The sequence below is a fragment of the Anser anser genome, assembly GCF_964211835.1.
Source record: "Anser anser genome assembly, chromosome: 5".
NCBI lineage: Eukaryota > Metazoa > Chordata > Aves > Anseriformes > Anatidae > Anser > Anser anser.
Window position 1 is genome coordinate 39,629,653 of NC_139725.1, and position 20,891 is coordinate 39,650,543.

General features: G+C 39.6%; 1 protein-coding gene and 1 long non-coding RNA gene across 3 annotated transcripts in view; one reads left to right on the forward strand and one right to left on the reverse strand.

Annotated features, from left to right (window-relative positions):
- Positions 1-495: 495 nt before the first annotated feature.
- Positions 496-20,891, forward strand: part of LOC310900502 — a 52,902-nt gene continuing 32,506 nt past the window's right edge. The window contains exons 1-8 of one of the 2 annotated variants that reach the window (XR_014585160.1): positions 496-624; positions 3,012-3,203; positions 3,463-3,746; positions 10,495-10,691; positions 10,786-10,843; positions 11,667-11,743; positions 13,508-13,572; positions 20,265-20,349. This is a non-coding gene — a long non-coding RNA (uncharacterized lncRNA). The remainder of the gene's footprint in view (positions 625-3,011; positions 3,204-3,462; positions 3,747-10,494; positions 10,692-10,785; positions 10,844-11,666; positions 11,744-13,507; positions 13,573-20,264; positions 20,350-20,891) is intronic. The other variant, XR_014585161.1, reaches the window with a different exon arrangement.
- MUC5AC (mucin 5AC, oligomeric mucus/gel-forming) overlaps positions 8,187-20,891 on the reverse strand; it is a 49,553-nt gene continuing 36,848 nt past the window's right edge. The window contains exons 33-49 of the mRNA XM_083838561.1: positions 20,131-20,305; positions 19,699-19,949; positions 18,082-18,265; positions 17,486-17,684; positions 16,413-16,591; positions 16,088-16,157; positions 15,689-15,789; positions 15,298-15,329; positions 14,357-14,534; positions 13,562-13,666; positions 13,349-13,383; positions 12,840-12,962; positions 12,631-12,729; positions 11,760-11,888; positions 10,910-10,967; positions 10,192-10,297; positions 8,187-9,565 (exon numbers count right to left, since the gene is read on the reverse strand). Of these exons, the coding sequence (XP_083694687.1) occupies positions 9,361-9,565; positions 10,192-10,297; positions 10,910-10,967; positions 11,760-11,888; positions 12,631-12,729; positions 12,840-12,962; positions 13,349-13,383; positions 13,562-13,666; positions 14,357-14,534; positions 15,298-15,329; positions 15,689-15,789; positions 16,088-16,157; positions 16,413-16,591; positions 17,486-17,684; positions 18,082-18,265; positions 19,699-19,949; positions 20,131-20,305 (2,229 nt within the window). The 3' untranslated portion in view covers positions 8,187-9,360. The remainder of the gene's footprint in view (positions 9,566-10,191; positions 10,298-10,909; positions 10,968-11,759; positions 11,889-12,630; positions 12,730-12,839; positions 12,963-13,348; positions 13,384-13,561; positions 13,667-14,356; positions 14,535-15,297; positions 15,330-15,688; positions 15,790-16,087; positions 16,158-16,412; positions 16,592-17,485; positions 17,685-18,081; positions 18,266-19,698; positions 19,950-20,130; positions 20,306-20,891) is intronic.

Sequence of the window (20,891 nt, forward strand, 5' to 3'; positions counted from 1 at the left end):
GTAATAATAATAATAGTAATAATAATAATAATAGACCAAGACCAAGGCCCCCTTCAAGCACAATTTTGGTTGCTGCTCCAGAAGCAGAAATACAAGAAATACAGCAGACATACTACACAAGTCCTCTCAGAAGAGGTTTCCCAATAAGGCAGGAGTACCTCTGTTTGTACATACCTTGCTGCCTTTCTCCTGAAGAAGCAGGAACAATGTTGAATTGCCATCTCCAGAGCTGAAGGCGCCCCGCGTGTGTGACGCAGGGCCCTGCCGCAGCAGTGCCTGTCACCCCTCAGTGCTGTGTGCTGAGGCAAAGTATGCATGCCAGTCCCCAGCAAGGGCTGTGCTGTCCACAGGAGGTCTGGTGATGCTTTGCTTTCAGGCAGACATCATCTCTGAGGTGTCGCTTAAGCTCGATGCTGGCCAGGACGAAGCACGGCCTGCCTCAGCCACTCTGCTCCCAGCTACAGCAGAGCAAAGCCTTTCCTGCAGTCAGGGCCTGTCAGCCTGAGGAGACCCCGCAGCTTTAAGAGGGTGTACCCAAAGGCCACCTGAGGAAGGGGTCCTGTCTCTGCTGTGTTTCTGAGTATTTCCCTTGTCACTGCTACATGAGGTCACTCCTGGAGCTTGGTGAGTTTTGGGTTAGGCCCTGGGAATGACAAAACCTCCTTTTGCCAGGCTGCTCATGGCTCCTGCAGTGCTGCTTATTTCCATCATTATCTTGAGCTGTTTGTGGCAGCTCTGGTCATGTTTTAAGCACATAAAGCTTTCTGAAGGTAGTGGATTGTTGTTCTCTCTCCTCCCTCCCAAATTGCTCTTACATCATGGACAAACGTGGTGTATTCAACTAAATTTGTTTCATCCCCTTCTGTTCCCTCTTAGACCTTGTAAAAATGGTTTTCAAAGAGCTGTGCAGGGCTTGATTCTTTGTTATTTAATAGCATTTGGGACTAAATTATTTGTAAAAAAATATTTTCAGTGCATTACATTAATTCTACCTTTGATATAAGCTTTTTAAAAACAGTCCTCAGATTAAAGCAATTTGTTACCAGACAGCTTTATTATGTGCAGTTTCTAAATGCTTTTCCTGCCAAGGCCGCCGGATCAGATTAATCTCACATTGCTTAAAGTGAATTGTCCGCTTGAATAACTAAACCTGCCTTTAAAAAGATGGTCACTTCTTTATTGTTGCTATTGTAAACATAAGAAAGATAATAATCCTCATGCTGTATGTAGTTTGATTCCCAGAATGCAAGGTCTTGTCCACCGGGGCACCTGGGGGTCCCAAAGAGGGTCACCAGGGGTTGTCCGCCCAAGCATCTGGGTCACGCCGGGGGTCACCGGGGGTTGTCCACTGGGGCACCCAAGGGTCACCGGGGGGTGTCCACTGGGGCACCCATGGGCTCACAGGGCGTCACCGAGGGCAAGAGTCAAGGCGCCCGTGGCCCCAACAGGGGTTGCCGGGGTGGTGTCCACCAGGGCACCCGGGGGTCGCCGGGGGGTGTCCACCCGTGCACACAGGGGACCCAACGGGGGTCACCGGGGGGTATCTGCCGGGGTGCCCCGAGTCACAAAGGGGGTCACCGGGGGGTGTCCGCCGGGGCACCCGTTGGCTCACAGGCAGTCACCGGGGGTGAGAGTCAGGGCGCCGGGGTCCCAACTTGATTCTCCTTTCATGTGTGTTAGCAGACTTGTGGAATAATGCCCGTGTGACTATACCAGAATGAGTGAATCAAGATAGAAGAAAGTCTCTGTCTGTGTATGGTCGTTGACGAACTGATGCGCAGCTAAGCACCACCATGCCACTCTCTTTCTCCCCCTCCTCTAAGGGCAGGGGTAGAAAATACGATGGAAAAAAGCTCATGGGTTGAGATATGGAAAGGGAGATCACTCATCAGTTACTGTCACAGTCAAAACAGACTCAGCATAAGGGAGATTAATGTAATTTATTGCATATTGATAATAGATTAGAGCAATGAGAACTAAAAGCAAACTTAAAACACCTTCCCCTCAGCCACCCTCTTCTTCCTCTGCACACTGAGTGGCATAGGGGAATGGTGTTGGAGTCAGTCCATAATGCTTCACCTCTGCTGCTCCTTCATCCTTACTCTCCACTCCTTCCTAAACTGATTTTATGTGGGCTTTTCCCACAGACTGCGGTTCTTCAAGAACTGCTCCAATATGGGTCTATAGCACAGGGTGCAGTCCTTCAAGGACACGCTGTTCCCGCGTGGGTCCCAAACAGGCAGCAGCTCCTGACAGAACTCCTGCTCCATCCTAGGCTCCTCCACAAGCTGCAGCGTGGAGATCTGCTCCATGTGGGACCCATGGGCTGCAGGGGGACAGCCTGCTCCACCAGGGGCCTCTCCACAGGCCGCAGGGGAACTGCTGCTGCATGCCTGGAGCACCTCCTGCCCCTTCTTCTTCAGTGACCTTGCTGTCTGCAGGGTTGTTTCTCTCACATTTTCCCACCTCTGTTTCCCAGCTGCTGTTGTGCGGCATTTTTTCCCTTTCCTCAATATGCTTTCACAGAGGTGCTGTCAATGTCACTCCTTGGCTCAGCTGTGGCAAGCTGCAGGTCTCTTTTGAAGTTAGCTGGAACTGGCTCTTATTTAACTCTTCTCACAGAGGCCACCGCTGCAGCCCGCCTATTACCAAAACCTTGCCCTGTAAGCCCAGTACACTATGGTAGCTATAGTCTATTTATTTCTAATCCTTGTGTCTTGCTCAAATGCATTTCCTCAATTGGGTAAGTGAGTGTACTTACTAATACATTTGGGATGTTCAGTCATTTTTCACTAGGAATGGATGGACTGTAAAAAAGTCTCTGTAGTTTCCTGAAAGTCTCAGAGATTAGTCATAGTGCATATTTGTATTTTACTATGAGGTAAATTGACATCCTGCTAATATATCCACTGTAGTGCAATGCTGACAGGTTTTTCTGTCTATTGCAGTGCGGGTTAGCTTTGATGACGTTTTGGTTTATGATTGTTGATTTGTATGAATTTCTGTTTCAGGAGTGCAAAAATGTCTTCTTTGATATTGATGCAGAACAGCTTTTGAGCTTTGTGACGTTCGCAGGCGTTCAGCAGACTTCAGCTATTCTTTACTTTATCCCTGCAGTGCACTCTGAGCCTGGAGAGCTGAAAAGAGGCAAATTAGAGTAGTTCATGTAGCCTTTTAATCAGCTGAAGTCTTCCTTGCATTAGGTAAGTTCCTGACTTGATGATTTAAATCAATTTTATAGTGTAGTTTTATCTCAGTAAAAGTTACCGGAATTTTATTATAAACAAAGATTAGGTCCCGATTTTGCGCAAATAAGTCCGTACATTTAACATAAAAAGGCAATCTATAAGATCAAGTACTCCTGTGAGGTGCATTGTTTAATTATGTTCACCCTGCTACCTGGCTTTTTTTTTTGTGGATCTTCAAAGGAACCACAGAGTATAAGTTTCCCCTCTTTTCCAGGATGTGATTCAACAGTGACTATGCAGATTTTACAAGGACATGACTGAGGCTTTAGTCTCCCACTGCTGTGGAAGACCTTCCTTGTACGGCTCACTTCTTCCACTTGTGGAAAGGCACATGTGAACCTGTGCTGTCTGATGACTGACTGAAAAGCCTATGCTTTTTGGTGGCACTCCTCCTTTTCCCTTAAGCCCACTGTTCCTTTCACAAAGATGGAGACATAGATGAATTCTTCAGAAAAGAGTTTAAGAGCAGATCTAATAAATGAATGGTAAATTAATATGGTAAGAGGTTATTCTTTGTTTGTGTAAAAAGCCAGATTTTCTGAAGTCTCTGCTAAATGGTTGTATTCTGCTGCGAAGCTTGCTCAGAGATGCATTTTCTCCAGGACCTCTAGCTTGTTAGGTTGGAACAAAGTTACAGGCTTTTCTTTTATTTCTGGTTACCAATTGCTCTGAATTAACAGACTGTGTGTATGAAGCCTCTGGTGCCTGCCACACAGCTAAGCATTTCAGACTGAAGATAAAAGATAACTGGGAGGTAGGATTGTTGATGAGTTTGTCCTCTAAATCATTTTCCTGGTCTTTGTACACACAAATATATATAAAAATAAATATAGTATCTATCATACTGTAGTATACATTTACAATAACAATTTTTTTTCTTTTATAAAAGCCTAAAGTATATTAGAGAACTGAGAATGGTTTATGTTGAAAAACTGCTTCTGATGCAATCTCAGCTGAGACTGAAAGACTGTTTGTTGAAATATTAGTCATTAAAATCCTGTCTAGGATTATTGAGGGATGGATTATATTGAACCCAGAGCTTTCTTGCTAAAGGGAAAGGTTTTTTAGATGTCTTGGTTAAATCAAGTGTACTGTGACAACTTCTCTATTATGAATGCTAAGTAACACAGCACCTTGCCACAAGGTATGTGGTTCAGTATTTTTTGTTATCTTCAGTCAACACAATTTCTGTGCAATTATAATGCTCATTTCCTGTAAAATAACAGATATCTGAACAATGGACCTAGATTTTTGTTAGAAATAATACATAAAGCACAAAAGCATTAATAACAGGGCAAGTGATAAAATTGCATCAGGTAGAATAATTTTCCAGAAAGCAGAGCAATGACCAACTAATGCAAATAAGGTTAGTTCTGTTATGGCAAGACATCATTCCATGATGGTGTTTATTACACCTTTTTGGCAAATTCTATATCATCTACTGTCATATTTTGTATGCCACTTCTCATATTGTGCCTGTGCTGCAATTGGCAGGCATATGACTCAGCAGATGTGACATGGAGCAATGCGATAAAGCTCAGCTTTGGCCCACCCCACCCCTAAAGGTTAGCTAAAGTGGAACGAGAGGTATTAACTGGCTTATTGCTGAGGCAGGGATCCTCTGCGGAGTCCACATCTGATATTCTTCAGAGCTTAAGCCAGGTTCCAAATATGATATGGAATCAGGCTCTTCTCAAATGTCTCATATGTCCTCCCCTCTAGACCTGCCACCATCTTTGTGGCCCTCCTTTGGACTCTCTAATAGTTTTATCTTCTTCTGATACTGTGGTGCCCAAACCTACATGCAGTGTTCAAGTTGAGGCCGCCTCAACGCAGAGCAGAGCGGGACAATCCCTTCCCTCAATCAGCGAGCAGTGCTGTGCCTGATACACCCCAGGGTGCGGTTGGCCTTGTTGGCTGCCAAGGCACCCTGCTGGCTTGTATTCAACTTGCTGCTGACCAGAACCCCCAGATTCCCTTGTGTGGGGCTGCTCTCCAGCCTCTTGTCCCCCATCTGTACGTACAGCCAGGGTTGCCCTGTCCCAAATGCAGAATCCGGCACTTGCTCTTGTTGAACTTCCTATGGTTGGTGATTGCCCAGTGCTCTAGTCTGCCAAGATCTGTCTGCAAGGCTTCTCTACCCTTGAGGGAGTCAGTAGTTCCCCCTAATTTAGTATCATTTGCAAACTTACTTAGTGTGCATTTGAGTCATGTGTCCAGATCTCTTGGATTGTGCAATAAACAATCCTAAGTCTTTAGGACTAAGCTGTTTCCAGAATGTAATATGACTTAAAAGCTGGCTGTCATGTACTTTTACAGTCAAATAAAGTACTTGAAGTGGGACTCTAGGTGGTAAATATGAGTAGACTCAGAATTTCATATATTACTCATTGTTACAAAGTGTAGTTGAAAAGTGACTCTTAGTGATTAGTTATTTATACTACTGAGTTTTAAAATGGTGTGTAGAAAAGTGGGAAAAAAGCTGGTCATGCAATAGTTAGGCCATGTAACAAAAGTCCTGAACAGGGAGGAAATTATGAATCCCCAGGGAAGGACCTCTGATGGCCAGTATTGAACTTAGACACAAAGCTTTTGAATGTTTTTTATACAGATAGAATAAATTCTGTGATTTGTGTTTCAAAGATGAGCAGATAAGGGAAAAAAAATAAAAATAGTGACATAAGTCTTGGGACATTGTTTAGAATGGATGCCTGTAGATTCAAGAGATAATTAAGACCAAAATTTATCTTGATGATTGGAAACCAAAGCAATAGTTATTATGTGGCATACTTCAAAGCGCTTTGAAAGAAATCCTATTGAAAGAACACCTTTTCATTTAGGCTTTGTAAACTGTGAGCCTAGAGCCATCTAGTGTTAAGGTAATATACATTAATTATCTACAGTAATAAAGTTCAATGTGACCTGCACAGTATTCTGACTTGTGTCAGTAAAGGGCTACCAAGCCAATCACTTTCTTCCACGTAATTGTTTATTGACTTTAATATTTATGTATAGTTTACAAAATTAGTAATTAATTTATGAGAGGTGTAACTGATCACATCCATCCCAGTTTTTAGGAGGGAGTCATTGATTTACTTTGGAGCTATTACCTCACGTGTCAGCAATATTTCAGAGCAAAGACAGCTTCTATGTAAAGGAAAATTTAGGAAGCCTGTAATGCTGGGAAGCAAAAAAGGCTGAAGACAGGAAAAAAAAGTTTTGTGAAAAGCCAAAAACCACAGTGAAGTAACAATTTGTCAGCAGGAAATTGGGAGGAATTAGGGCAGATTGTTGCCAGGAGGAAGTAAGTTACTGGTCATCCTCACAGACAACCAAGTGCTCACCTCTGAATGGGCAAGTATACGGGTAGTTCCTGTTCTGTAAAGAAAAACAGGTGAGAAAAGCAGCCTAAGCAGGGTATCTGCAGAAATCCTATGTTGTTACCCAATTAATCCTGATACAACTAAGAAAGAAATGTTACTGAGTTGTCCAAACTGTAAGTTAGGAAAAAGCTCATCACCCTTAATTTTTACTGTTCCCTCTACTGGGCCTAGAGGAGTCATTTTTAAATTGTGTAAAACTTGTCATTATACAATGATCAGTCAGATCTGTGGTAGCTGGTTCAAAGTATAGCTGCATGGTAACTTGCCAGAACGTGTAAATTTGCAGCAGTGCAATTTCAGGGTTGTTTGAGATTTATGTCAGTTTCAGTGGGCACTAAAATATGAGATTGACTAGTTTAGAGGACTTTAGGTAGTTTCAGTCAGTAAGATAAAGAACTTTCAGAGTTATAAAATATGTACAGACCCAAAATATGGTTGCTTACTGAAAGCTCACTAATTGATAGCATCAGAAGTGATATGCTTGGAACACTTTCAGTATCTGCTTTTGAGTGTCTTTCATTCAAAGCAGTATCAAAGCTCTACAGGGGGTTAGGTACCACAGCCCAGACTGACTTTTGACTTGGAGATCAAAAGTGTCTTGTGGACAACATGAAAATAGGGGGAGTGGCTGACTCTCCAGAGGGCCACAGAGCCATCCAGAGGGACTTAGACAGGCTGGAGAAGACGGTGGACAAGAATATTAAGAAGTGCAACCAGGAGAATTGCATGGTCCTGTACATGGGGAGGAACAACTCCAGGCACCAGCACATGCTCCGGGCCACCCAGCTGGAAAGCAGCTGGAAAGCAGCTCAGCCAAAAAGGACCTGGGGGTCCTGGTAGACACCAAGTTTAACATGAGCCAGCAGTATGTCCTTGCCACTAAGAAGGCTGATGGTATTCTTGGCTGGTTAGGAAGAATATCACTAGCAGGTTGAGGGAGGTGATCCTTCCCCTCTGCCTAGCACTGGTGAGGCCACACCTGGAATACTGAGTCCAGTTCTGGGTCCCCCCAACACAGACATCGACATACTGAAAAGAATCCAGCACAAGGCCACCAAGATGACCAAAGGCCTGGAGCTCCTCTCCCGTGAGGAGAGGCTGGGAGAGCTGGGCCTGCTCAGCCTGGGGAAGAGGCGGCTTAGAGGGATCTCATCGTTGTCTGTCAGTACCTGAGGGGACGGAGCCAGGCTCCTGTCAGTGGTGCCCAGTGCCAGGACCAGAGGCAATAGGCACAAACTGGTACACAAGGGTTTTCATCTGAACATACGAAGCACTTCTGTGCTCTGCAGGTGCCTGAGCACTGGCACAGGTTGCCCAGAGAGGTTGTGGGTCTTGAGCTGCATGGACATGGTCATGGGCAGTCTCCTCTAGGTGTTCCTACTAGAGTAGGGGGGTTGGACCAGATGACCTCCAGAGGTCCCTTCCTACCTCAACTATTCTGTGATTCTGTGGACCTATTGAGGTATGGAATTAGTAGAGTGGGAAGCAAATATCTTTTAGGGTCAGCAACGCTCATGTGAGTGATTCAGAGAAAAGACAGAGGACACATGCTGTAAAATGCTTAAAATTTATTAATCATCATTCCTTTTTTCATAAAGAACAAAAATAAAACAATATTCCAACACAAAATGGAAGAAGAAAATACACCACACCCAGATAACATGACTAAGACTAAGAAATGGGGTAACATTAATTCTGAAATAAATGGCCCAATAAATCAATTTTCCAAAAACAAAATAAATAGCAATGGTACAACTTTTAAAAAGCTTCCTAGGAAAGAATTTACATATATTATTATTATTATTATTGTTCACAAAAATCCTTCATATGCCCCTGTTGGCAATATATATATATATATACTTCTTCTGTAAACAGTTAACCACAAACAAAAAAAAAAATTCCAAATTTTCATACAGTTAATATGCTGATGGTGTTATGTAAACAAAGAGTAGTATGCAGCAGCTTCTTATGACAGGCTTTCTATCTTTCAGTCTTTCTTCCTTTCCGTCTGTCTGTCTTTCTTTCTCACAAGCATAGATAGGGAAAATGCCCTATAAATTGTTTATAATATTGAATTTTACAGTTTTGAGAAGGTATGGCTTTTTGCAAACTAAATTTTCCATAATGCAAAAAAAGAAAAAGAAAGAAAAAGAGAGGTACAGTTTTCTTCCTTTTTTTTTTTTTTTGATCTGTCTCAGTAAACTGGAATGAAGATGTTACAAAATAAGTCAGTCTACCTCAATGGAAATCTTAGATATTGTCAAGCGATTGCAGAATGCAATGACCAGCAAAACTTTTTTTTCGTATGCAGTAAAGTTTATTTTATGCCTATACAGTGTATATTAATTGTGTGACCATAGGAAAGCGTCAAGCCAGAAAAGAATGTTGACATTGTGTAAATGTAAGCTCTCAGTCTTATGGTATAGTGCTTTCCAGAAGACATACAAACTAGCAACAAATGTCAAAATGATCTTACACTGTACCTCTCAAGATGTCAAAGAAAAGACATGAAAACCAGTATGAGATACAATGGTAATGAAAACTGAAATAATGTAGACAGATATATTGAGCTTGTATGCAGAAAATATCGTCTGTTTGTCCAAAATTTTAGCTGCTTTTGTTACTTTTTTTTTTTTTCCAAAGGTTTGTTTTAGTCTATGTTCAACTCTTGTTTGGCTTCTCTTTAGTTCTAATTTTAGACATTTCCTTTTTCTTGAGAGGTCTTTGCCTCATATATTGCCTGTTTGCTGTTGTTGGTTGACAATGTCTTGGGGAACGCACTCAGCACCCACACAGCTGCATTGCTCCACGTAGGTGTATGAGTGATCAAGGTGGGTTCCATCACTGCACGTCAGAGTCACCTTTCTTATGCTAGTCTGGACTTCCTGACAACATGAGCATTTATGTTCCATCATGTTTGCCTCTTGAGAATATCTGATTGGAAAACCAACAGAAGAGAAAGATTCAGAGATGATGTGAGACATCGATTCCCCTTTCACCCATTACTAAGTATAACCAATTGTTGTGTGTTTACACGTGAGGATATGGCTTGATATTACTATTCTTAGAGGATTTTGGTGACATAGAAGTTGCTCCTCATTTTAAAAATGGATGAATCTAGCTTTTTATCCTAATCCAATGGAAAGTGTGTCAGGGGGTTGGAACTAGATGATCTTTAAATGTCCCTTCCAACCCAAACAGTTCTATGATTCTGTGATTCATTAAGACACAGAAAAAGTGAATGAAATAATCCAGATCATATATCAAGCCAGTCCAAAATGAGAGACTAGTATGAAACAAATAACCTTACTTTTACGTGGGCAAGATCATAATTCAGGTCTGTTCACTATCACATTGAACAGACTGTTAAGACCTGGTGAGTCTTGAGGTAATAAAGCTAATATAGCATCGTGTCTGTTAAAAATTCTAGTTAGCACAACGGGAACAGTTGATGGCTGGGTGGGTTTTGGACATACTAGAAAATAACTAGAAATTTGCTTTATGTCACTGTTTTAGCAAATAAAAGACAGGAGACCACAATTGTCTGTTATACCACTTACCGTGAGTAAGCATCACAGCTGCCTTCACAGTATGTCATCTCAACAGGTGCAGGAGATACACATCCGCGGTGCTTGATGACAGTAGTGGTATTGTGCTTCTTACAACCTGTTTTTGCCACAAACCAAGAGAAAATATTTTAAAATATATGTCCATGTAGATAGATATCTGTATATGATAGGCAATTCGTAGAAGAAAACTGAGATGGATGGAGCTGAAATAGAAAATTAGGTCACAATGCATTTCTCCTTTAATTGCTTATAGCTAAATGATGGCTTTTTTTCTTTTTTTTCTTCTTGTTTTAGCAACAAATAGAAAACTACTTTTCCCTTATGCAGCATTGGCGCAGAATGTAGAAATCAAGAACAGTGCTGTGGCAACTGCTCGATGCACACCCACCTTCCAGGACCATCTTCACTTTCTTCCTTAAAGAGAATGTATCTGTGGAAATTGGAGAATAGACAGAGTCCTCTCCATCTCATTAAGAGGCTCATATATAACAGTAAGGGATGGGAAAGTTCTCCATATCCATGTTTTCAAAAGCCCTAAAATGTGTGCTGGAAACATTCTGTCCCTTACCATCTTTCTCACCCCAGGGCAAGACAGTTGTCCCAGACTTGGTCTGTTCACCTCTTCTGTCTTTGCATGTACTGTGTAAGTTGGACTAATACACCTAATAAGGTACATATGGTGCTTCTACTCAAAATTATCATTACTTACCTGTCGGTACTATCGAGCACTCTCTACAGCATCCATCATCTGATAGCTTGATGGTATTCTTGAGTGAGAAAACAGAAAAAGGTAACTTACATTTCATATCTGCATATTAATAGCGAGACTTTCCCTGCTTCCTAGGTTTCTCTAGTGCCAGAAAGTTCTTTGTATTGACGTGGAATCTAATTTCAAGCAGGGCTCACTACTACATATAGTACATACATATAACTACTACTAAAACTGAATATTGAGTTGTTTGCAGGCAGACATTGGGGAAGACTGTAATTACTTTGCTATCATCAGAATTCAGTAGTAAAATTTCAAAATAAAGCTTGTAGCACATGTAGGATATTTTGAAGGACCGAAGTCTGTGCAGATGAAGGATTATGTCAGACAGAGTAACACAGTTAATGAAATACTGAATCCCCAGATGTCTGGGGCTGGTTCTGATCTACCATGACCTGTATTAAATTGACTAATGTTGTGAACCGAAATAGCTTGTTTTCCTTTGCCTTTGCAGTCAGTGGCTGAATTCTAAAAAATAGATTGAAAGCGTAAATAATTTAGGAAAAAAAATCCCATTATTTTCTGTTAAGATTCTTGCTCCTAGTCCCTTGGCACTTTTAGGAATCCAAAACATTATGCTGTGATCTTTCTGATTCAGTAAGGATATATGGACCTTTTGAATATCAATTTGCTTTTTAGAAGTGAAATTTGATGGGGACCAGATTCACAGAGGATAAAATTGTGATGCTTCTTCTAGGTATTTTCACTGGACATCATGATCCTGCTATCACTGGTGCTAACCACTGCAATCTTTTCAATCAAACATGAGAACAGGTAAAAGAGTACTTACTGGATCACAGTCATCAGCGTTAAAGTAGGGACAGGTTTTCTTTACGATGACTGTAATGAACTGTCCGTTGTGTTTTTCACATGTGTAGGCTGTACAGTTATTACCAGGCTGATTCCAGTATTCTCCAATCTGAAAGTAATTAAATTAGATAAAGGTGAATAAAAATCTTCTTGCATAAAAATGAAACAACCCGCCCCTCCCAAACAACCAGTGTTCTGTCATTGCTGTGTATTGCAATGTGATTATTTTGAATAATGTCCTTGAATTGCAGCTGATGGTTACTTGTCATATTATCATACTGCCGTAAGTCTTCTTCATTAACCAAGCGAAGAGGCTGTATTTTTATCTAGATATGATAATGTTTTTTTGTATACATGGGAAAAGTATGTGGACTCATCTGGAAAGACTAATTTGTGTTGTGAGAATTTATGGCATGACATAATCCCATGCAGATACATGGCAGAATTTCTGCTGTTTTCATTGACTTACTCTGTCCCGAAGCTCTCAGCTACCTCGAGACCCACTGTTTGGAGCAGAATCTGCCTCCACAGACAGAAAAACAAAAGTATCCTTTGAGCGAAATCTGTGTTGCCTTTTCAGAGCTGAAGGCAAATAAGGTAACCCACTGCTTTCACATATATATATATATTTGATTTTGAGTTCTGAAAGCCACTGTTCAGTATCACGGTTGCTTACAGAAGCCTCAGCCTCATGGCTGAGGTGCTGTTCAAGCCATGTGAGACAGTTCATCCCATCTGAATAAGCATTAGTCTAACATGAGAAAAAGCCTGGGAAGTGAATGTGATAGAGACAAGGAAAGAGTGGAAAGGCTAACAGTTCACCAAAAGTGAACTGAAACAGGGTTAGTTACCTTGAGCACGCGTGTAGTGTTGTCTCCCATCTTCACTATACAGGCCTCTGCCTTGCATGTGCCGCAGCACTTTCCAGGTTCCACTGTATACTTATATCCCTGGTTTAAAAGAAAGAGAGAGGAAATGCCATTGAGCGAGGACACTGACCATGTTTGCAGCTACTTGAACTGAGTGTGGTAGGAATTACTGACTGCGAAATAGTACTCACCATTGGGCAGTAGGTGTCACAGATAACAGGCTGGCACTTGACAGCAACCTGCTGAAGGCTTGAGTAAGAGGATTCAGAGCAGGTGCAGGTTTCACAGGGGCCTGATGGTATCACAGCTCCAGGCTGGGAAAAGTCAGAAGAAAAATCATTATTAGTGAAAGCAAGTTGCGTTCTGTACGTACATCACAGACCAAAGCTGAACTGTGCGTATGGGCTAAACTATCCTTAAATACTTTTTTTTTAATTTACCATTTTGTTTGTTTAATTTAAGCAGAGTTTCTGTTGTTGGTAATATCCATGCTTCTCATTTTCTAAGTAAATTCTACTAATATATAAAGTAGAGCAGAAAATGTTCTTGCTTGTAGGAAGGGTGTTGATATGCTGGCCTCAATTAGTAATGTTTTATCACAGGCCTTCCTGCCAAATGTGGTCTATGATAGTGATCTCAAAAATGTTGCATTGTGAACCTATGTAAAGTTGTATTTTATTGAGTTACTCTTTGTACTTACTGCATAGTAGGTTTCATTGACTACACAGCCATGTCCTGGAAAGAAGGAAGAAAGAGTGTCATAGAGGTACAAAATTTAAGAAGCAGAAGTATATGAAGAAACTGCTGCTTTGTTGGCCCCATATAATATCACTGATAACTTGCGTCTTTCTCTTTCAAGGTTTTTGTATTCATAGCTCTGAGTAACACATTGAAAAAAGTACATGGTACTTACTGCATTCAAAGGTAGGACAGCATTTTCCAGGCTGTGTTACTGTGATTATTTCCTGTCCCTCTAAGCACTGGTGTGTGGCCTCAGGGCAGAGGCTGGTATTACAGTCTGTATAATGTAAAAAAGATAGAAAATAGTGAACTCAGAATTTTTAAACAAAAGCAAGTTTGTTTTTTATGAACTTCAGAAGTTTTCCAATGAGGCAGATACGATGTTGTAGATAAAAATTTACACAGACTAGTTTAATGCCTATTTCAGTATATTTGCCCAGCTATTTTTAAAGTGAACGGCCTTTCTATAACCTTTGCAAAACAAAGCATTCGCTGAGAAGAATAGAGCAGTGATTGCTGGAAAGACATATTTCTAAAGAGAAATCTGTGCTGACTGGAAAATCTGATGACTCTCCAGAGGCTCAGAAACTCTCTTGAACAATTTTTAAAAATTCAAGAGATCTTTTAAGGTAAGATAAACAGTTTATGCTGGTCTTTGAAAAAGAAGAGGTTTTGAATAGCTTTTGGATATTGTTTCAGGTGGTGGCAGCGTTAAAGTTTTGTTTTTTTTTTTTCCTTCCAAAAGTCAAATTGCAGATTTACAGTTACTTTTCTGTGTCTATCTAGGTAAAATCTATTCATCTTTATTTTTGTTCTCTTCTGGCATCTAGTAAATACTTTGCAAGAAAATCTTAAGAAAGAGTTATGAGATTAATGCAAAGTATAAAAAAAAAGAGAAATTACTGCTGTAGTTCCCCCAAATGAATATAGTATATTTCCCATTATAAAGAACTGAGACAGTACTTACAGCACTCAGTCCTGGTACAGCATGGATCTTCTGGTATCTGTATCTGAACAGGCACGTAACCTGGTTCGTAACAAGCTTTTTGCTGTGGCATAGAACAAACATGTTTTGTACACTGCACTCTGAGAGTGTATCTGTCACAGACACATTCCTGGCAATTTGTTGTCCATTTTTCTCCTGGCTGTATGAAAAAAAAAAAAAAAGTAAGTTCAAAACAAAATCAATTTATTTGTTTCTATTTCTCTTAGTCATGGATACAGTGATACCTAATAACATCAGCCTTTTCATGGTTCTAGTATTTTGATAAGAAACGCTCAAACTGAATCTAATTAAGAGAAGATCCTGGAGGCCACTAAGGTTCTCAGCATGTTCGCATGTTCACACAGCTTACAATTTCTATTTACTAGTAGTGTTAGTCCGAGGGATACAGGGATCTAAAGGAGAAGGAATTGAACTCTGCATGCATTTTTGAATAAGAAACTATCATATGACATATTCATTTACACATTAGATTACAGAGATAAATTTCTATAATTTGTATGCGGTTGAGGAACTAAGAATGCAGTCAGCATTATCAGCAACAGGTAAAGTTTGTTACCCATCTGCAACTTTGTCTCTAGTTACTTTAATAGACCAAATTTGAGGAAATAAAAGAAGCAGATGGCCAAAGTTCCACTAATACCATCTGTCTGTTTTCCCTTTTTTTGTGAGGTGATGGTTATTGAAAGAATATCCCATTATTTGCTGTTTAATTTCTTAGGAAGTAATGTGGTTTCTGCTTTCACACTCAGAATTATTTTTTTTTAAGATTGAAGGGGAACAAATGTTTGAAAAAACCCGAAAGTCTCTCCAAACTTAAGCATAACTTTGTTCTTGTGAAACCTCAAAAGTCCTCTTGCTTCACCTGTCTGTACTTTATAAATCAAGTTGATAGTGATGCTCACCCCTCTGTATACTCCATTTGGTTCCCTACAAGCTGAAAAAAAAAAAAAAAGGAATTGAGATTTATACTACTGAAAAGTGACAAAATTAATAAGTTTGTGCAGTTTCAAATAGAAATACTATGAAGATAAATCTAACAAGAAAATGAATATGCAGACTAGTTCTTATGAAATATAAATGACAGAATTCTTCCATCTTGCCAAGTCTCATGTAAGTAAAGATGGAGAAAAGGTGGTATTGTTTATTATTCTATTTTAGATGGGAGATCAGAGGAGCTTAAATAAATCGAATTGCCCATGAACTGACCATGTAAAAGATGGCAGTAGAACTCAGGCCTCATAACCACCAATCCAGACCTCTGTTTATTCCCCAAACCTGTTACAGAGTACTTACAACATTCAGAAACACAGATGCTGCTGTCTTCACTCAGGAGTGTTGTTCCTTCAGGACAGAAACATCCTTCAGTTACTCCATAGCCAGGATGGTCCACAGAGCTAGAGTGGGTGGAATGTATGTATTTGAATATCATGGTTTTTTTCACTAGAGCTGGAGAAAGAGGCATGTACAGAAGGTCGCCATGCCAGATAAAAAGGAGACAAAGTAATTTACTTTTCCAAAGTGCAACAGCAAGTGCATTTTCATAGAGCTGACTGATATATATAAATCTTGAATAAAGTATGCAAATTCATGAGATGTTTAATTATGAAATAGTTCAATTTAGTAAGGGAAGTAGGTAGGTAAAAGTAGAAAAAAGACAAAGAGAAGCAGTTGGTTTTTTTGGTCTTTCCATACCTTGGCTCACAGGTAGCAGGATTAATGGACCCACATGGCTTGTATTCCATGTTTGCTGGACAGTTGTATGCTGTATGGGAAAAAAGGACAAAAGATGAAGAATTGAAAGGGGATCTAATGGTAGATAGTAGGTAAAAAATTGATAGTAGATCATCTTGCAGCCAAAGTGACTCTGGCATTGCTGCCTTCATCTGGGGCTTTTGTCAATAAGGACTTTTTGTAGGTAAAATATGATAGTCAATTGTAAGATGCATGATGTGCTTACTGAATAAAACACTAATTATTACTGTTTTACACACACATTTTTGAGTTCTGCAATACTTACGGCAGATGTTGTTTGTCTTTCCTCTCCAGTCAATGCAGACACCTCTAGAACCACACTCTGTAGCATATATCTCCAGACTGGAACACTGCATGGATTCTTCAGTCATGCGACACCCATCAAAAACGCATCCTTTGAAAAATGGTTCTGGGGGTATCACATCATGGCATTTTGCAAAAACTCTGCAGACAGAAAAGAAACCAAAAGCCTTTAATGTTAACAAGTCATTATATACAAACAGTTAAGTGTAAAAATGGCCACTAATGTGGGACATAGACTCAGGAAGGGAAAGGCTAGGAAGTTGGAATCTCTACTTTTTTCTAAAGAGGCTAATAGTTATTGTGTGTATGTAAGTGTACATAACTTCTCATCAGCCTGACGTCAGAAATTTCATGAAGAAGGCAATTGCATCAGATAGATGAAAAAAGGATGCTAAGAGTATCCAAGAGATAGAAAAATTGCACATAGAATAGCTCATAACTTATTAGACACTACAGTGAGTGTGCAGACAATGGCCTTTATAAATGACACAGTTGAAATAAAACTTGCCAGAGCTCACACACGCATAGGAAATACTGCAGGAAACAGACCTTTGTTGGTGTTGGATCTCCGTATTGCACCTAGCATATACAAAGACTGAAAGACACTTTGGCTGAGATGTTTCTACCTGCTTTGTTATCCTCATTGGTAACCAAGTTCGTTACCTTTTGGACTAATGGCTCACTTCAATTTTAAAGTTCAGTCCTTACTTTAATAGTGAGACTAAGAGTGAGTAAACATACTCTGAAAAGCAGAGGGAGAAATGCTTGTGATAGCAACCCAGGAATTAAGTACTTCAGTGCTGGCTGTCTCCCTCATTTTCTGATTTCACCTCTCCTTGCTCAGCTATCTTTGGGTGCATGTCCTAAAAGGAGAGGAGGTTTTTTTCAGAGGCACTTTACTATATATTTCCTGACATTAGGATGAGGTTTTCAGCTATAATTACATGGTAGGGCTACATTTCTTACTCGTTTCATAGGATACTGAGACATTTCTGTCTGGAAAGAGCAAATTCATTCATTTTTTTTTTTTCTTACTTGCTCAGGATAATCTTGCAGAGTTCAGGAACTTTACACTGAGGCCTTGGTGGAGGTGTGGTTATGAGTGGTGGTGGTGGTACTCCATGGCATGATGGGTTGTTACCAACAAGCCAGTGATGAGCCATTTGGGGACAGGAAGAAATGATCTTACCACTTGGCAAGCGGCATTCATCTGCTTTGTTATTTGTACATGTTCCTGGAAGATATCAGAGACAAGCTATATAAGCGTCATACACCACATCTGTGATATGTGATGATGATGATCTACATCATCACACATTATTGTGCTGGTGTCAAGTTTAGATGTGATGTGCTCATGAAATGTGTACGGTGTCCTGCTTCACAAGGACTGCTTTCTTTACATCATATGAGTTTTAATTTAGTTAACAAACCCCAAACCCAAATCCCAAATCAAAAAGCAGGTTGCTGAAATAATAAACGTTTGGTCTTACAGAAGATGAAGACCAGAACTGTTCTTGATTCTATCTTACTACTATTCAAAATATTTCTGTCTATCATGATCCTTCATAGGCAGAGTGGGTGAGATTAACTACCAGAGGATGGGGAAAATACCATTAATATATCTATCTTACCACATTGTCCTTCAGTATTGTTGCCAAATTTGCTGTACGGAAGTTTCACGGAGAAAATCAGCCCACTAAAGGTGATGGTTGCACCAATTTCTGGTATTTCAACAATCATATTGATGCCAAGTGTGGAGAAATAAATGCCATCCTTTTTAAAGCCTGGTTGGACAATCTTTTTGTTGAAGTACATCTGAATGCAGAGTTAAAAAAAAAAAAGCACAACTTCACAATAAGCACTGCTTCTGTCTGTTTTCAATAATGCATTTTATAATCTTCATAATCATGCTTAACTCGGTATTGTTGCGCATCATATCCAATCCCTTTTGCATTTCAGTAACAACATATAACGCATTAATTTCTCAGCTTGTATTGCTAAGTTGATATACTGTGACAAAATAACCTAAGTGACTTCTAAGTACTGTGTTTGTGCAGGTTGTGTGCTAATGTACAGCATTCTAAACTCAAGTATTTTGTTTGTATCCTTCATAATTTTGTTTCATGTAAATATTCTTCATATAAAAAATGACTGGTAGTTTTCTTTAGCTACAGAAATATTCCTGCCGTTATTGTGTAATAACTTTGCTGCAAAATCACACCATCCCTATACTACATGTTGGCATTGGAAGAGTTGTATGAACTCAAAATGAAGTCAAATGTCCCCATTGCCAATTTTACCTAGTGATCATGTTTATTCTTTAATCTAAGCTGTTCCATTTGTAGTCTGTGTTTTATAAGAGGTGGACATACTCATTTAATAACTTTTTGTCAGGAATTATTCTGCAACTTTCTTTGAATTGAATTGAAATAAAGTCAGAGTTAGAACAGTCAGTTACTGTTCTCTTTCACTGGGAATCACTGGACTGATTATTTCAGCTTGACTTTCTGGTTGTAAGTAAGGAGAGGTTTGCCTGGCTCAGAAGAGGGAGAGTACATATTAAGACAAACTAATCATCTCACCTCTTTCTGTTCTCTAACCACCTAATAAATCCACCAGTGTAACACTGGGACTGACTTCTGGTTTTCATTGGCTGTCAACACTGAGTTAGGATCTTAAAATGAAGTGACACCCCTGGTCTCCCCTCTTCTTCAGCTATACCACTCTTCCCAGCAAGGGATCAGAGAAGGAATCATGTTATAGCTTTGTTTGGTGCCTGAAGTTCTCCATGCAAAGAAAGCAATTCCTAGTCAGCCAGCCACTATGGGATACATACCAGTCTGACCATGAGAGAAGAATGATGCTTGCAATTTGCATTTGTGTTTATTCATAATGTGTTTGCTTACATAAGTGAAAGGCACAGTGCATTAGTTTTTAGGAAACATGGATCAAGTAGCAGTGTAAGCATTCTTTCTGTCTTCAGCTGTATTAATCTGTTTCCTAGTGTCATTTATATACATGCAAATACACATGTAATGTATTCATACCTGCGTAGTGCTAAGCTGTTTGTGACACTAAGTTTGAAGAAATTAGTATAATCATTTTTTAAACTAATGATTTCTTCTGCCCTTGTCACCTCTGTGATCTGATACTCTTAACAGGCTATATTTCAAATGAAAATCAGTAAGGCCTATGGACCTTATTTGTCTTTTTCAAAAATACAGAAATAATTAAAAAAAATATTTTACCACATTCGTCATCACACCATTCATGAGTTCACGGGTCAGCACCACTTCTGCAGATTTGTAGAAAATAATAATTGATTTGGGACAGGAAAGTCCATCTTTTGAATCGCAGTAATAATTGTCAATGTAAACACGGAAGTTGTCGTATTTAGGTACAATCTGTTTCACCAGGACATAAGTGCAGTTTTCAAGGAAAGTATAGTAGGTTCCATCAAAAGTAATATAATGAGGATCACCCCATCCACTGCACACACCTGGTGGAGAGAAAATATTTAGAGGATTAACATGAAAGTTAATGCAGAAGAAAGAATTTAGGCAATGAAGTGAATATACTACAATTTCAAGAGCAAACTTAGGAAAACAAACTCCCTATATATTCTGTGCAAAGTTTTGCTGATTTCCAAAAATGTAATTCCTTAATCTACTGATACTTACATTGACACTCGTAGTGGTAACAGCAGCGATTTTCATCAGGTACCAGTATTGGTGGATATTTGTTTGCACAGCTAATTTCCTTTACAGGTGGGCAGATTGTTTGGACTACTTTTATTTTGTTGTCTCCCTCACAGATGATTTCTGTACAGTTGGATAATTTGTATCTCTGGCCAGGCTGCAAAATAAACAACAATTGCTATCACGGGAATTTGCAAACAGGTATGAATTTTACTCATATTTGTAGTTCAATTGTGTAACGTTTCCAGTGACAGTGTTGTTGGAAAGCAAATGAATATATAAGTTCCTTCTTTTGAATTTGTGGTACTAATGGTTTAAGATGTTGACCAGAGGTATTCATTCTTCTGACCGCGGTATGGAGAATCGGAAATTGCTTTGCTTTCCAAATCTGGAACAAGAACTGAAATGAAAATCTTCACTGGCAGCAGAAGGTTTACAGTGTTCTGCACAATTCAATTTTTTTATACTAGAAGGAGGTAAAGCCTTAATTCCAGCTATTCATTCTGCATTAGGAGCTCTTCTGAGAGTTTGTGAGATATTTTTTAAGTTAAGGGAACTGATATCCTTTGAACTGGATAAGTATACATGTATATGCATACTGTACTTCACTATCAGCACAGACAATCACCATTAAAAAAAAAAAAGTACTGGTAAGAGGATAGGAGAACAGAAACAGTTACAAATTTCCATGGTAGATTAGATTTTTCCATTTAATCAAGAGGGAAAACACACAAGAAAATTTG